This window comes from Excalfactoria chinensis, chromosome 4 (assembly GCF_039878825.1).
Source record: "Excalfactoria chinensis isolate bCotChi1 chromosome 4, bCotChi1.hap2, whole genome shotgun sequence".
Taxonomy (NCBI): domain Eukaryota; kingdom Metazoa; phylum Chordata; class Aves; order Galliformes; family Phasianidae; genus Excalfactoria; species Excalfactoria chinensis.
This window is the reverse complement of record NC_092828.1, coordinates 77,791,473-77,809,241: the sequence shown is the minus strand read 5'-3', so window position 1 is coordinate 77,809,241 and position 17,769 is coordinate 77,791,473. Positions and strand designations below refer to the sequence as shown.

The following is a 17,769-nucleotide window of genomic DNA, read 5'->3' as shown; positions in this document are numbered from 1 at the left end:
AGCAAGCTGCAGATGACACCAACTTGTGTAGTGCAGTCATCATGACTGAGTGACATGATGCCATCCAGATAGATCTACACAGGCTCTAGAAACAGGCCCAGGTGAACATCGCATGAGGTTCAATAAATCCAAGTGCAAGGCCTTGGTCTGCAGCAACTCCCCCTATCAATACAAGCTGGGGAACGTAAGGATGGCTATAAGAATGAAGGAGACAAGCAGCATCTGTTATGACAGGACAAGGGTAATGGCTTCAAACTAAAAGAGAGAAGATAAAACATTTTTTTAATATATAGTGAGACTAGACAAGCACTGGCACAAATTGCCCAGAGTTGAGGTGCATGCTCTGTCCTTGGAGACATTCAAGGTCAGGCTAGACTGGGCCTTGAGCACCCTGATCCAGCTGTAGGCAACCCTGTTCATTGAAAGGGAGCTGGACAGAAGGTTCCTTCCTACTCAAATGATTCTATAATTCTTTCCATCTGCAGCCTACAGGCCTCAGTTTCTTAGCTTTTCTATTAACAGCTCTAAGTTCTCTATACTGGGAAAGTACAGACTGCCTAATTAAAGTAATGATATTTGCATATCCATTACCCCGACTGTAAGAAATACCCAAACACTCCCTGTGCAAGGGAGCTGTAAGGATACAGCTGGAACACGGCAAGGCCTCAGCCTGACACTTGGGGTCAGCAGGAAAGGTGTAAGAGGTAGCGAATCTGAATAAACACAGCAAAGGCAGAGCACCGAGCCGCCTACAAGTACCTCCTCAAACTGCCTAAAATATATGCATATATATATACAAATAAGTATTTGTTATAAAATCCTCTCTACTCTGACTCTCACTTTCCTTAGGCCTCTTCTATTACAATGATCACTTAATAATAGCACAAACTCACATGCCTCACTTCTTCACTTCCCGCTTCAGGGTTTACTGTATTTTTGATGATGATCACATGATAGATAGCCAGTTAATAAAAACAAAAAACTAAATTTACCCTAATGCAAGTTAGTTCGAAATGAAGGCAGTTTACAAGCAACTAAGTTCTTGCAGTTCGCTCATGTCGCATCTGATACAAACATATTTCCTTAAGCAACCTTCCTTCCACTAATTGTTTACACAGACACATGTATACACATGCACGCTGAATGAAATTATGGCCCTCAAGAGTAACTTACTATACTTCTTCTAGAAGCAATTAAGCATCTCTTACAATCACTGAAGTGCATCTGAAGCGATACTCTTCTAAATAGGGCACTGCGGTCATTTGGCCATTGTAACCTGAGTGATCCCTGCTACCTGAACATGGCTACCTGACACTCAAGCTTCCTTCTTGTAATAGCACAGCCTTGCTATTACCTCAGAAGTGTGAAAGATTCTCCACTTACCACACAATGACATGTAATGAGACTGCTGCAGCACACTATAAATAGCTAACACTGGTTCTCCACAATATGTGATAAGTGTGTCTCTGTATTTTTTCTGAAAACACTGAATGTCTCATAGGGAGCAACAACAACAACAAAAGGCTACGAATGCCTCAATCAGATCACAATCAATATTGGCTGATTTGACAACAGCTTCACTGCCAGGCTTAGATCGTCCTGTAGCATCTGAAAATGCACTAGCAGAGAGGATTTTTGTTCTCTCCTTCAGATTCATATCATATCTCCCATTTTAGATATTAATTTTTTTCAATCATCTTCCTTTTATGTCTCCTTAGTTTAATTTAAAAGCAACATAAACATGTCTGATTTACAAAATTTTTATTACCGCAGTAGCTTATCACCTCATTATAGAAGTTTGCAAAGGTTTTTGTCCAAGTTGATACCAGAACAGATTATACTTCACCTTTGCATTCTTTTTCTTACGTCTGTGAGCTGCTGTACCTTGCCTTTTGTTACTGTGGGCAGGTCTTAGCAAAGAGGCAAGTTTTACAACACTATAAAAACCATCAGGCTTGGGCTCAGACTTTCCTTGGCTACTGACCAAAAATGTTTTTATCTCCAGCTCTCATGAACTTCCTTTGGAGCACACTGAGCAGCACTGTTCATGAGGACTAAAGCTGTTTTGGTTGGTTAGGAATGAAGTGGAAGACTTGGTTTGGGCCCTAAGATCTTAGATGTTTTGCACTGCTCTGGGCTGAGAAACAGACTGAGAACTGCATGGATATTAAGCACATGTGCATGCCCATTATATATTTGTGATACTTTCTCCTTCAAATTCTGGTGGCTGATCAAACAACAAATAAGAATAGGCATCTGCTGCAAATCTGATGGCAGAATCTCCAGAACTGTTTTATGAACAACTTAATATAAGAGAAGTGACTGCACTGTTTCCAGAGGAACTCAGTACGTGGTGTTACGGGGTTTAGATCAAGTGCTCACCTTGATGTGCTGAATATACTGCACAGCCAGTGATGACTGATTTCTAACAGGGCCTGTAAATGGCTTAGTAGTATCTTGACACCTATAATTCCAAACCAGGTTAAGAACTGAAGCTCACACACTAGAATGTATACCACTAACCAAAAATATTCTGCAACGTCTCTCAAAAAATCTAATGAGGACAGACAAGGATGCAATCGCTCAGAAAGACCTTGGAGTGGTGGCATTATTTTGCGTTCTTACATTCTCTTCTTCAAGCTCTGTTAGCAGCAGGTCTCACTGACAAGACAGTATTTGGACAGTGCTCAAATCAAGCCTGAAGTTCTTAAGAACTGCACGAGCATCAAGCACTTCTAAGAATGTAACGTTTCCTCTCTCCGGAAGACACTGACAACATTAGCTTGTATAAATCCAATTTGCCTTTAATCTTCAATTTGTCTCTATCAAGATGCTCCATTTCTCAAGCAATTACTTAAACTACTGTAGATCTTCTTATCCAGCTGTATATCAGAAAAATGGAATCTGTCCATGTAATTATTTTTCTCTGCTCCTCTCAGTTGGTTCCTCTGCTCTTATTTTCTTTTTTTGCTCTGGAAAGGTACATGAGCATTTTCTTCCTGAGTTCAAGTCTTTAGTTTGATGTAAGCATTGCCTCCATTTCTCCTCTTAGGAGTAGCATTAAATTCCTTGTTGGAAGCTGGCTAAGGACACAGAACGCTGTGCTGAAACACCCAATAAAATCAGGAAGAGCTATTAAGTGCAAGGCATAATGATGCCACAGAGCTGCAATTTCATACAGGATGAAAAAAGGCTGCTACCATGCAAGGCCCCACTGTATCTAGAAGAACCCCAGAAATGTCAGAAGTCATGCTTGAGTCACTGGATTCTAGCAAAATATCTGGTACCAATAAAGAATATAAAAGATGACCCCAAAAAATTAATCATCAGGAGGGTTACAGTAGAATCCATCTCTAAGTATTTTAAAGCTACCTGTATAAAACCAATAATCAATTACGTGGCATTGACATGAATTCAACAGGTTAATATCTTCAAGAAACTTCAGGTGACAATACACACATACCATCCCAATTGGTACCACACAGTTCACATTATTCTGAGTGGCTGTAGGTCAGCAGAACCTCTACTTGATTCCAGCTCTTCTGATGAATGTTGCTGTTTGAAAGAAGCAAAACAGACTCTGGACAATTTTCTACTACACTTTATAACAAACTAATAATATTCTTCTGAAAAATGAAACTGCATTTTTTTAATAGGCGAAGGAGAAGCTTCCACTGTGAAATAAACCAACAGTAAAAGCACAGAATGTCGAGACAAATTCTGACCCTCCTCCCTTCATGGCACAATCTGCAAGAAAAATCATGTAGTACTTCTATGAATTTATGATTTTATCCCAGAAAGTAAAAATAAGGTAAACATTTTCTGTTTGTTTTTCACTTTCCCAGCAACACCATCCTTACTTGCTTCTAGATGGTCACATTTTGCTGACATTTACAAACATTTCATGTTGATCTTACACGGGTCACATCAATCATCTATACAGTTTCAATGACACTTTGTTAAATAAACTGTCATGAAAGATTTATAGAGAATTTGATAAAAGTAAAGAAGATGTAGTTTAGCTTTTAAAGATGCATTACCCCTTTTCTGAGGTGTAATATCAGGTCTAAAATACCATTAAGCTTTTCTGGCAGGAGATGAAGTGAGAAAATAAAATGTACTCTTTCATCAGCACTCACTTATTTGCATCTCCGCAAAATACTGTGAGAACAGATCAGCTGCAGTTTCCTGGAGGAAAAGGGAACCTCAGTCCCATTTTGTGCATTCTGTTTGTCTCTACTGACGCCTGGCAAAAGCCACTGGTGTTCTTAACTCATTATTTGAGCAAAAATGACCTCCAGATTATAAAAAATCTGATCATTTTCATACTGTGCACAGCCTGCTGTAGTCTACAGACAACAAAGCTATTGATCCTATTTCTTCCTTACATCTTTGAAAGAAACCTAATTTTGAAGACTTGCACGGGGTTTTGAGGTGTTTTTGTTTGTTTGGTGGTGGTTGTTTGTTTCTCTGTCATTTTGGGGGGGAAAGAGGGGTGCAGGAGGAGGAGAGAGGAGGGGGGTAGAAATAACTCCTAGTTTCCCAAGCATAAAAAGTCATGCAGAACTGTGCAACTGGCTATGTAGTGGTTCCAAAAAACAGTTCTGAAGTGTTTCTGTTGTCTTTCTCTCTCTCAGTGATGACCACAATACTCGCACTGCACCACAACAGGTTTTGAGGACCCATCTTGGCCCCTTGGAAGCTCCCTATTTCAGTACCCTGTATGGTTTGACAGCAATGTGCAGAGTTGCTTAAGCCAACTGGAAAGAGTCTTTGCTCCACTTCCTTAGAAACTAAGAAAACATTCTCAACTGAGCTCCACAGTAAAGGATGTGGCAGTGAGCCAGCACAGCAAAGAACCTCATCAGAATAAACGATGAACTTTGCATCAGCTACCAATCACAGTTCCAGCCACTGTCTAAGTGGCAAAAACCCAAGGGAAGATGCTTTGTGGCTGAAGAAAAAATTTGGTATTACCCCAGAAAATATTACCTATTGCTGAAGGACTTCAGCACTGCATTCTAACACAGTTTCACTTTTCCTTGGTACTGTACACTATTAACTAAGTTTCTGATGACCTTACTGCTTAATATTAGTACACCTATCACCAAAACCAAGCTTTGTTCACAGGTTGTAGAGCTGCAGTTTGATTGTAGGTGCAGTCAAGGCAAAACCACCCGTGTTAAATGTGGCTTACAGCATGATTGTGAAGAGTAAGGTAAACTTTCACACTTAACTGTCTGATACTTAGTATCTGAGAGTGGCCAACAGTGGTTTCTCTGCTAGGCTGGGCCTTCATCACATGTTAACTCCTAACAACAACCAAAGTTTGGGCAGATCAAACGGTTCCGATCATCAGTTTCCCACCACCAACTGATCTAATAACAAAATTCGTGATTTATCACGTTTTTCAGTTATCTCCAAAGACAGTTTTGTCTGCTACTTCACAGCAGTCCAGCTTTCTATGAAACCCAAGTTAGGAAGCAGACAGAGAAAGCTTTTCTCCATTTTACTGTTTAGTCTTGTATAACTTGTATAGCTCCTTCTGCCCAGAGTGCTACGTGGCAAACTGGCTGCAGTGACTGATGTAAGCGGGCACCTCGGATGGGTCCCCAACTCCCAGAACAACTCTGTTTGTAAAGGGAGCACTATGAGGCTGACTTTCCTATGTACTGATCTGATCTTACTCACAGTAACTTTATTCAGCATGAATTTGAATTTTAGGGTTTTTTTTAAATCTAACTGCAGCAATAACCACAACAGTAAGTGGCATCTCAACAACATTAATCTGCAGCTATTGTAACTGCTATATTATCAGTGCTGCTCCTAGATAGTGTGAACTCAAAAAAATAAAAGGCTACGAGTTTAAAGGCAGCAATTTACTCAGTTATTCAACACATCTGTCAAATATATTACTGAGTGGTAAATGAATAAATATTGGATTTCAATTGCTATGACTAGAAATAAATGGCTAGCTGTTCTCCAAGCAGCAGCACTGTGAGCCACAGGTATTGAGTGTAGGCTTATTTAAAGAAAAAAGAGTGATTAAAGTAGGTCTCGTATTGTGAAAACATGCAGCTTGTCACTGGATAGGTTAGACTGCTAGAAAAGAACTGCCTCTCTTCCCAAGTTGGGTGCTTTTCAGAAAATAAAACAAACCAGAACAGCGCTGGGACACTTTTCCCAGCAGAAACCCCAAGGAGCTCCTGAGTGAATTACTGCAGACTGACACCTGGTGCCCAGAGCCACGTTCCATTTGGAAATGACAAATCTTCTTAAAAGTTCTTTACGTACATTCAAAACTGAATGCACTTTTAACGTTCAGCTTCTATATTGAGAACAGTATGCAATCATTCTGCATAAATTCTATACAGCTTAAGACTACTGAAAATCAGTTGGAAAAGTACTGGCTACCAAAGAAGAACTGATGGATAAGGATATGACAAAATGACTTGAGAACCCAATGCTTGAGTCTGTCCTGCCACCCCCTGTGACTTTATCAGGAAGCACTGTTGTAAATCAGCAGTGTTAGACCAAAAAAGCAGCTGCCTTCTCCTCATTATGGCAACGAAGATGATTAACAGCAACGGTACTCATCTGAATGAAGTCCTAGCTGCAAGTTGAAGGCAGCAGTGGAAGACGAGGCTCCACTTCCTGAAACAGGCTTTCCATCCCAACAGGCAAGAACTCTCCTTTTATAACTGTAAATGAAGAGCGATTAACTGTTTCACCGCATGCCCCAACTTTGCCCATCTGTCTGCAAATGCTTCTTTAAAACTTCATTTAAAAAAGCAATCGCCTCACACATGACCTACAGCTTCAGTATGACTGCAAGGACTCAACAAAACATAACATGTGAACGCTCTTCAAAGCTAAGATTTTATACAAACTGCAGATACCCCCTATCATGCTCCACAAAGGCTTAGCACATGAAAAAGAATCTAAGTATGTTGTTACCTTCCTGCATTCAAGCTGATACACACAGTGCATACACAGAAGGTGACTGAAATCATCATCACTTCATCGGACAAAGAGCAGCCAGCAGAAAATGGTAACAACCGTGTGCATCATTCAGCCCAAACGCACTGTTTCAGTTGAGATCCAGACGTTATACACTCTGCTGGTGCAGACAAACCGATCTGTGTTACTTCTGCTATGCCCTTATGGTCAAGATGATCTGAGTGGTCTCTTACTTTGACATTTTTCATTTTCCCAGTCTTTATCAACGTGTGTTACAGGCTGTTGAGGGAACTACATAAAAGGATTAACTAATGGCAATAACCCTCTTTTGTCAGAGAGGATTACTGTCATTCAGCACAGGGGAAACTGAAAACCAGGAGTTCCTTTTGTGGTATTTATTTAATATTCTACTCTGTAATCTGCTTGCAACACTGTTAGTGCAAAATGTCATGGGAAGATGTAAACACTCACCAGATTCCTTTTCTGTACCTACAAACAAACCAAATGAAAAACAAAATACAGTTTGTTTCCTGTCGCTCAAACCGTTCCAAGATCCTGATGCTCCACGTTACTTAACGTTTCGGCTGACTTTGGGGACATTGTACACTGCTCTGATGAGGCACGTTCTGGTGTCAGCCAACAGTTTATCCCTGGCACGCTTGTCAATCAAAATAAAACTAACAGACGGCTTTCTTTGTTTCAAATGAGTTTCCCCTGGTCATTAAAATTCACTTTTTATTACAAAAACCACCATTTGGAGAGAGAAAATTGAAATGTTTGCGGTTCCTACTGAACCACCTTCTACTGGAGCTGAGCATTGCCACGCAATTTTGAAAACAGAAGAAATGCTTCCCACTGCCTGCCTGCTACCTACTCTGGGTCTCACTACAGCCTGCGGCCTGCAGAATGGTCCTTTAGTACAGGAGGCTGTAACAACATTTTAACTACAGGACAGTATGAATTTCTTCAGTGTTCTCAAGTAGAATGTGAAAACCAAGAATGCTGTAACTCTCGGAGGACTGAGCAGCAGGAGGTGGGATGCCACCCTTTAGACAAATTATACATGCACGTGTTTTATGCAATCTGCTTTTTAGAAAACGTTGGTTTCTAAGTTCTATTCTATTCTAAATATCAAGGAATTAATCTTCACTCAAATTGGACATGGAAACTTTTGACAAAAGCATGTAACTACAGAAAACTACATCTAGAGTATGTGCTCTTGGCAGGTGAGAAAAAAAAATAATGAAAAAAAAAAGATAAAAGAAGAAAGAAAAAGAGAAACAAAGAAAAAAATAAGGAAAAGAAGAAAAACAAAATGCATGCACATTTCCAGCACGTACCAGCTTCATTTCTGGGAGATACATCAAGAATCCAAATATATCCTGACAAAATGTCATGATTTCCACCAAGCCTGCGTGAAGCAGGTGAAGCAGAATGCAGCATGGTGACTCGTAATGATGTACAATCCATGTAAAGGAAGCCATTATTTTATCTGAAGTTCCCACATGAGTAAGAGTAGAAACTGCTGCAAATACCAGATTTCCTTTTCCTTTTTAATCAAAGTGTATTAAAAAAAAAAAAAACACAAAAAAACTAACAAACAAGGTTTCAAAATCATTATCTTTCTTCTCTACGGGGAAATTGCCATAATTAGAGGCTATGTGCACAATTATGAGCACGTGGGATTTTAGTTATTATAAACACACTTTCCTTCCACTGACAGCGCTTCAAATCCCATCCTACGGATTGATTTGCAGCCCTTAAAATCAGACCCTTTCTTTTGTTAACAAGCACCATCCTTTTTCAATTGCCCTTGGAATAAGACGGGAAAATAAAAATGAGTATCTCCTCTTCTTGTATTTTCTACAGACTATACTTTAAACACAGGATGTAATTAGTGTAAGAAAGTGAAACCGTCCAAGATCTCACCCTGAGCAGGGCAATGCTTTAGTTTAAGCTAAAAAAAAAAATTGACTAACATCAGGAGGAAAATAAGACAGGAAGTTCATGTCCAAATCTTACCCTAGATTCTGCGCACGTGCTATAATCCTTAGGTCAAATCTTAATCCTGCAGTAACTGATAGCAATTGCACATGGGAAGGCAAAAGCCCAGACAAACTACCCACAGACTATAATTTAAGTGGCTAGACTTTAAAAAATAAAGAAGTTCACTGAGATCTCACTTTTATTACATCTAAACAAAGAGTAATATGTGGGTACTAACCGAGCATGCTATCCTCTTACTACAGCCATTCTCTCCTTTACACAGCAAACAGATTTACATTCATTTTTTGCCTCGTAACCTGGACCCCTGAGCAAAAACATGTCATGTTTTATAAGGCAACATCTCTCCTTTTCAGTTGCTTTTGCTTCCTGAAAAAGCCATATCCTGTAACATTTCCAGTAATATTTTTACAGTAATATTCTAGCTCTATGAATCCCACGATCTTTTCTAACAACCACGTATCATGATCATACTTCACTATTTTTTTTTTATTTATGTTCCTGTGTTCCCTGGATTAGAACACACTCAAGGTAATCTGGAACCAATCTACCAGCCCGTCTCTTTTATTAGCTGTAACCACAAGATTAATTTCCTACTTCTGACTTTGTAAGTCATAGAATTGTTTGAGTTGGAAGGGACCCTTAGAAGTCACTTAGTGCAACTTCTCTACATTGAACCTACAGCTCCATCAGGCACTTGAGAACCTGGTCCAGCTTGACACTGTCTCCCAGGATGGGGAATCCATTGCCCCTCTGGGCAACCTGTGCCAGCGCCTCACTGCCCATACTGTAAAAATCTTCTTCCTTATGCCCCAACTGAATCTCCTCTCTTTCAGTCTGAAACCATTTTCCCTTGTCCTATCACCACAAATCCTGCAAAAGTCTCTCCCCTTCCTTCTTACAGCCCCAATTTAGATACAGACAGGCCATCAGGTCTCCCCAGAACCTTCCCTCCTCCAGGCTGCAGGATCCCCTCCCTCAATCTGCTGGCCACACTGCTTCAGATGCAGCCCAGGATAGGGTTGGCTTTCTGGGCTGTGAGGACAGAGTGCTAGCTCATGTTGAGCCTGACACTCACCAGAAGACCTCGGTCCTTTTCAGCAGAGCTGTGCTCCATCCCCCAGCTTCTGTTGGCAGTGGATACGGCCACGACTCAGGTGCAAGGCCTTGCACTCAGATTTGTTGAACCACAAGAGGTTCTCCTGGGCCCACTTCTAGCACCTGTCTAGCTCTGTCACGATGTCACGACTACTTGTTTATTTGTTTAGCTGTTGTCAAGCATTATTAAATGACCAATTGAGGCTATCTGTATTAACCTTAATTTTTTTTTGCCATCCCCTTCCGATTCTAGTTTAAAATCTTTGTGACTACACTTCCAAGCTAATATCTAAGCATATGCATCAACAACTTAGTAAGGTAAGTTCTAGTGAACACACTTAGCCACCTCTGGGATTACCAGTTATATCTGTTAAGTTGTCTGGGGGGAAAAAAGAAAAAAAAAAACAAACAAACAAAAACAGCAGAATGAACGAGCAGCTCCATGGTTAGGACAGTCCGACTGTGTGTGGGATAAATTTGTTTCTTGCATAACTAGCTGGTAATGCAGTAGACTTTCTCTAACTGAAAGCATAGTGTATGCAGAGGTCTCGTAACCTTACATACATTGCACTAAGGATCTCTAAATGCTATGATACAATCAACATTTCAAAGCACTATTACATTTTCTCCCCTTGCACCTCAAAAACTGAACCCCTTCTTATTTTCTTCTAATTTTACTATGCATCTCTTATTCACACCTTTTCATTTTCATTTAGTACTACTGCACATTATTATCAAGCTCTTTTCAGTTTCAGCAGTCCATTTCCAAAGAAACAAATCTAAAAAGTTTTACACAGCTCTTTTTCACAGCCTAAAATGACATAATATAATATTGATCCAGGAACACTGCTGCTGTCATGCAGCTGACACTGTGATAAAGTAGTAAAAGTCATCAAGGGTACACCAAAAATTGCATGGCAGCATGTCTGCAATGCAGCTGTGAAAGAAGTGATGCAGCAAGAGATACAGATGGAGTCAGAGTCTTTGTTGGAAAATATGGGGAAAAAAAAAAAGTACTGATATTAACATTGTCATGTATTGTATTCTGTTGTATTTTTTTTCCCATTTTTCTTATTCTACTTTGCTCAGTTACCAACATACTGCATAATTCTACCTGCTTAAAATGGAATTATGACTTTGCCTTCCTCATATTTCATTACAGCCAGTGAACCAGGCTACTTTTCTTCTCTATTGATTTACATTATTAGGCCATGCTAAGCTTGTATTTGGTTAAAACAGGAACATTTAGTTCTTATTTAGAGGAGATGCCAAATGTTACGCTGAAAGATTTTTCTCTGATATCACACATGCTTCCCTAAAGGCAACAGAGGCAGACATGGTTGTTATCAAGCAGGGACAAAGAAACCAGGCCCAGAGAGAAAACAGGTACCTGAAGGTGTGCTCAGCTGCTCTCTGTACACAATCACAGCTCAAATATTTTTGCTGCAGCCAATACCAATGGAAAGCACACCCACAGGCTACATCAGCCCAGATTGCAAGTCAGGCCACTCCAGGATCTGCATGACCACTGTGGGTGACGCTGGCCATGGACTCCCAGCAGCCTAAGAATTTGGTCTGCGTTCCAAAAAACCTTGGAGAACTACACACAGACACAAAGCTGATATTTCAAACCACTGCAGAGACAACACAAGCATCCCAAAGCTAGCTAAGTCTATGGTCCAAGTCTCTATGAGACTTCAGTCCTGTGTTGCATTACGGCCCTTCAGCACTGCCCAAAGCAGTGAATGTATGAGCACTTAAAGGCTCATTTCATAGCTCCTTCGCTGAAAGACTGACATAGTCATGCAGTCCTGAAAATACAACGCATCATTAAGCATAACATGGATGGGCAAGGACTTAAGCAGAAGTCTGGCAAGATGTGATGCAACAGATGTTGGATTAAGTTTCAGATCCAAGTATTAAAAAATGATTTCAGAGAACACGAAAAAACCACTCATTTGGTAGTATAATTCATACTAACACTGTGTGAAACTGAAAGAAGTTTAAAAAAACAAATCAGAAGAGCTTCTGTACATTCTGTGATGCTGCTGCAGCACCAGCTCCATCCCCTCTCACCCTCGTGGCAGCAACAGGACAGCACTGGTGGGACAGAGAGAGCAGGAAACCCTGGGAAGTCCTTACTGCAGCTTTGCTGCAAACCGCCAGAAGACAGAGTAGACAGTTCCAAGTAGGAACAGCTGTTATTTTCCAATTAAAAATCACAAGACCAAAATATTAATTTATTAAGCAAGTGTTCAGATCAAGCAGCCACAACCGCGTTCCCTGGCTGTATATATTTCTAAGAGAGCCCAATGAGATGTTGCTAGCACAAATAACTTAACATGACAAAACAGTTTATTGTCTATCGCTGATATGCAAACAACTCCATTCCATATTGTGAAACACTGTCCAAGTATCTAATAAACTCAAAGATCTTCCTTTGGAGGGGAGAGAAATCTTCACACTTTCCCAAATGTTTTACGTAGTGAACTATTAGCTGTGCTAGACTTTGAAAAAGATTATCTTTTGCTATCATAGAAGCAAGTTAATGAAGTGACAATAACAAACTGATGTATCTGTCAAAGTTTATAGATAAGGATGTCAAGCTATAGGTTATCAGCCTACAGTACTGACACTGTTCATATATCATAGCCCCCCAACACACACTCTGTCAGCATTGTTTATTTTCAGTCAGGAGTTAAATAATGACCATGTACTAAAAATGCCTTTGGGGAACTGCTTTGTCTTACATACTGTTCACCTGTTTACTTCAAACTAAGTTTTGAGTTGCTTTTGTTTAATTTTCTGTTTGAACAGCTGGTATTTATCAACTTCAAATGGACTTCAAGTCAATACACAGCAAAATTTTTACTGTAATTTCTACACTTGTGAGACACAAGCTTGTAAAATGCTAATGAGAACACCTTCAACACCAGCTTCAGAGGGACACAAAAGATACCTTCTGAAACTGCATCAGTACCAGAGCAAGACAAGAACATGCAGAATAGGTCTGCTTTGTTTTTACTTTAAAGAGTCCAGTAATGGAAATCATAACCATTTCATATTGTGCTCAGTAAATAACAGCATTTATTACTTGTCTTCTTACCCTTTGAATTCTCTTTACAGTTTTCAGACCCAATTATCCATAAAAAGGTAGATGCAACGAAGTGGCTGTTTGTTGTTGTTTTTTCCTCCTGTCTATCGTTTTGTAACAAAGGCTGAGAAAGAAGAAAGTTCCTCACTTAGAGGTAAGGGCTGCAAGGAAGACAAAGCCGCAAAAAAATAAAAATACTTCAGGAAATATCCATTTTTTCCTCCTCGCACACATAAAATTACTACTTAAATACTCCTATGAAAACCATTTCATAAGAAGTTATATAACAAAAAACAAGTTAAATTGCACACTAGAAAAATACATCAAAATGTGATTAAGTAAGAAAATGCCCAGATACAACTAGGAACAACACAAAGGGCTTACACCTATTTATTCTTTATTCTCTCTATATAAGGCAAGGTTACTGAGAGATTACATTCTACCAGAAACCATGTTCTGGAACTGACAGCTCTAAGTGTCATATTTGACTAAGTGAGAAAAGAATGGAAAAATCATGAATTCATAATTCAAACAAATTCCTATTACTTTTTTGGAGTCACTGTCTGAATAAGAATCTTGGGACGTAGGCTGAGAATTAACATCTGAAGTCTAAAAATATTTCTTCTAATCAATGGACCTCTTTTCCAACTACAATTTTTTTTTTTTTAATGACCTGAAATAAAAAAGGGAAATTCTATTTAATAAAGGGAGTCAAGGAGAATGAACTATGAAGACAAAACTAAGCAGAAGTTGCTAATGTCACTTATTTCTTCCCTCAGCACTAAATTGAGCATTTTAGGTACAAAAGTAATGACCTGTGGCAAAGTTAGGCAGAACTGTGGTGTGAAGCTTTCTGTACCCTCTGTTTACCTGTAGAAGAGCACGTGGCCTTTGAAAAAAAAAGAAATTGATGAAAGTTAACTTGTCACCCCCTTAGTACTATTAAGTCTACAGATCCTGATTCTCCTGGACCTAAATTGTAAATAGAGCTTTACTGTCTTTTCTGACTGAGAGTAGGAAAGAATAGAAGCTTTTTAGAAAGCATTGGTTTCTCATGAAGATCGCAGATGTACCCAACCATGAGGTATCTAAATACATGTGATCATAAACAAAAGCTTTTCTTCTGTAGTTACCAAATTACAAGCCAACAAAACATCATTTCTCCGACAACATTCTGTTTAGCTAATACACAAAAAAAAACAGGACGATTTGTAAGTGATGTTTTTAAACACAACCCTTACAAAAACGATGTGGAACACTCAGCTAAACAGCCCGGACTTGATGTCACAGTCTTCACTCCAACTTGAACAGCGAATAAAAAAAATCTAGTCACTTAAAAAGATTTTGATTGAAACCACCGTCACTTCAGCCACAAATTAGATAGTGTTTACTGACAGAACTTCAGCCATTTAAACTGTCTGATGACTGCAAAAATCCCTGCAATGCTTGTGAATCTCTTCTGTAAGAGTGAACAGAGCAAGATGCTAGCAGACCTTCTGAGCTTCACGTCGGAAACTTTTTCACAGGAGCCCAAGTCTATTGTGTACAATAAGCCAAGGGGTGCCGAAGGAGTTGGTTGCTATGGTGGCATCTCATAAATCATCAATTATTGTCTGTTATTATGGAGGTGACAGCCTCATAAAGAGATTTGCATTTTCGGCTAATTTTAAGATTTTTTCTGCAGACATCATTTGCTTTGTAAAAGAAATGTCATGACAACCATAGAACACTTAAGCTTGTTATCGGGTAGTCAGGCATTCACTTGGCCCCCGTCACTTTGGCATTTGAGCACTGCAGCCTCTTTTGCATTATTGAGTAGTTTATCTTTACAGTTCATAAATATATTTCTAAACACGGGGATGGCATAATAGCAGAATGGCGGCAAACGCAACCAGGGCTCCTGGTTGCCACGGCAACCTAAACTGATCAATTCCCTGTCACCGTTCTAAAAGAGGCACCGCTCTCCTGCGGCCCCAAACACTAATTACAAATGCAGGCCCTTCGCTGGCATGTTCAGCTTACAGATTAAAGCAGTTCATGCCTAATTTATCATTTAACATGTCCTCCCACATTTGTAGTGCCGTGCAGAATGAATAATAACTTTACTTGTTTACAGCATTTTCAACTTAATTTCACTAATTAGTTTTGCAGTTGCAGGAATTTTCGAGGGCTGCTAATGCAGGCCCCGCACATAGGCCCAGTGCAGGCTGTGTGCACAGGCCATGGCCAATCCCTCCAAGTGCAGTCATCAAGTGATAAGTTACATGTGTAGGTTCCCTTTTTTTCCCCAGAAGCGTAGCTTTTTAAGCAGCTACGATTATTTAAGCAAAAATACTGTGCCTTTCCCTTGCAAACTGGGCACAAGTGATGACACTTCACCGGCACCTGACGATGCGCTTCCCATCAAGTTTCTATTGAGTATTTAAGATAAGACCTGGTTATGGTCCTTAAAACTGAACAGAAATAATCATGTATATGTATTCAAGACAGTATTTACAGAATTCCAAGCCCCGTTTGTTCCCCGGAGTTTCGTGATGAGCACCCACAGTGCCCCAAAACAATCCTTTCCCACTCTTTCCAGTCCCTAACAACAAGGCATAAAATGATGTCTCAAGTGAAGCCAAAACTTGTTGCACCCTAGAGAAAGGAACCTACTGAAACTCATGTAGGATGTTAGGAATATTCTCTGACCTTGTCCATACAACAGTATTTTAAGTTTGCATACTCAAAAATGTTTGAAGTAGCAAAACAGACAGGACCAGTAAAATCCCTCTCCAGCAATTTGAACAGTTTTGTGTTTGAATGCTGCTGCCTCCAGGGAGCTCAGGGAGAGGAAAGGGTATTTGGGTTCCTGGATAATATTTGCGCTATCGGAGCCACAAAGGAGATCATCTGACAGCCTCTGCCCCAGGCAGCTCCTCCCTGTCATCAGTTTTACAAAAGCAATTCTTCCCAGAACTCCTGTTAATCAACAAGAATTATACATCCAGCAAAGTTAAAAACCTTCAGTGGCTCTGGGGGGACACAACAAGAGGGAGAGCTGGAGCACTTCCACCTGCTGTGCAGCTGCGGCCTCTGTGCTCCAGGGGCCCCAGTGCAGCCCAGCAACCTGTGCTCCCAGGTGCCACCAGCCTTCCAAAGCCCACTCGATGGCCATGCACAGCAGCACTTCTGCACTACCAGCGTGCCAAGGCAAAGCTCCAGGCCCTTATTTCAAAGGGAAACATGGTCAGCTCAAAGCAAGCAAAACTCATCCGTGCACAAGCTGCTGTTTCTCAGAAGTACCTGCTGAACAATGCACAGGGCTGAAATATTAGTTTACATCATGGCAACTTAATGAAATGCTGCTTCTACCTTCCACTGGTTTTTAGTCCTGCTTCACATATTCAAGTGACAGTTCCAAAGCATTATATTCAAACAAGAGAGCCAACAGAGAGAATGCAAGAATGCTTATGCAGCACGCTAGTGTAAGTAAAGGCAAACTCAAGAGCACAAGCATTTGCACCAGTGCAAGCCAACACCAACTCTAGACTCCATACTTCAGTGCTTGAGCTTATCTGTATTCTATCTATCCTACACCAGTAGTCCATGTGACTTCATGTGCAGCTCTTTCATGTTTTCTTGTACACTGATACTGTTTTTCAGTCCTACCAAAAACAAACTTCAAACTACACACCAACAGCTACCTAAAAATGCAGTTCCTACATGAGAACACTCAATCCCCCTCCAGAACTGACTGCTCCATCCACTAGTCTCCTTAAAATGCTAATTCAAACTCGTCTTTCAAACAGTAATAAGAAAGAATGGACTAATCATCTGTGCTTTTGAAGCCATTTATTACTGTCAGCCACTGACCACAGAACTGTACAGCCTCCGCAACAAGACTTATTCAGGAAGGTTCTGGAGAGCCCTGGGCTCTCAAGTAATAAAAGGCAATCCGTTATTGACTGTACATAGGCTTGGTCATAACTGGTTTTGTTTTCTAGCTGCTAAGCAGTTCGATTCTTAGGAAATATGTGTTTAAAGCATGGAGTAGGTTTTGCACTACTAAGTGTTGCTAGAATAAGAGCAATGTATATTACCAATAATCACTCCATTTTTATAAAATGATTATGATAATTGTTCACAATTGGCCTTCTATGACTACATATTCATTCATTCACAACCTTGCTTCTCATTCCTCTTGAATGCATAAAGCTGCTGCACATAGTGTTGGCAAAAAGGTGGGCTCATCTGACTATGTAAGGTAAAAGTTGTTCAAGTCTTGCAGTACTTAACACTTCTGTCCATTTAACGGTATGTCTGCCAAAACACAGTATGTTTTTATTACCATCTCATCCCTACTGTTCCTGTTATTTAATGAAATACAGACTGCATTATCTGTACAAAACCTTGGCACCAAATACTGACCAGATTAACAGAGATGCTACTCCAGTCACCTTATGTTTGCTTTGCCTGACAAGCCGCACTTTTAATGGAAGATAGTATACTGTAAGCAATGGAATGCACCAAGGATGTACACACACTGACTATAGAATCTCTCCTGAGAGTTAATATAGAACCTTCACATTATTAAATGCAACATGCAGAGCATTACATTATTATGCTACACA

General features: G+C 40.0%; 1 protein-coding gene across 8 annotated transcripts in view; it reads right to left on the bottom strand.

Annotated features, from left to right (window-relative positions):
• The window catches only part of DACH2 (dachshund family transcription factor 2), a 259,076-nt gene that overhangs the window by 156,956 nt on the left and 84,351 nt on the right, over positions 1-17,769 (bottom strand). Inside the window, exon 1 of one of the 8 annotated variants that reach the window (XM_072336237.1) lies at positions 6,958-7,039. The exons of the other annotated variants lie outside the window; for them this stretch is intronic. Coding sequence (XP_072192338.1) covers positions 6,958-7,016 — 59 coding nt within the window. The 5' untranslated portion in view covers positions 7,017-7,039. Of the gene's footprint in view, positions 1-6,957; positions 7,040-17,769 lie in introns of those variants that run through there. 8 annotated transcript variants of the gene reach the window in all.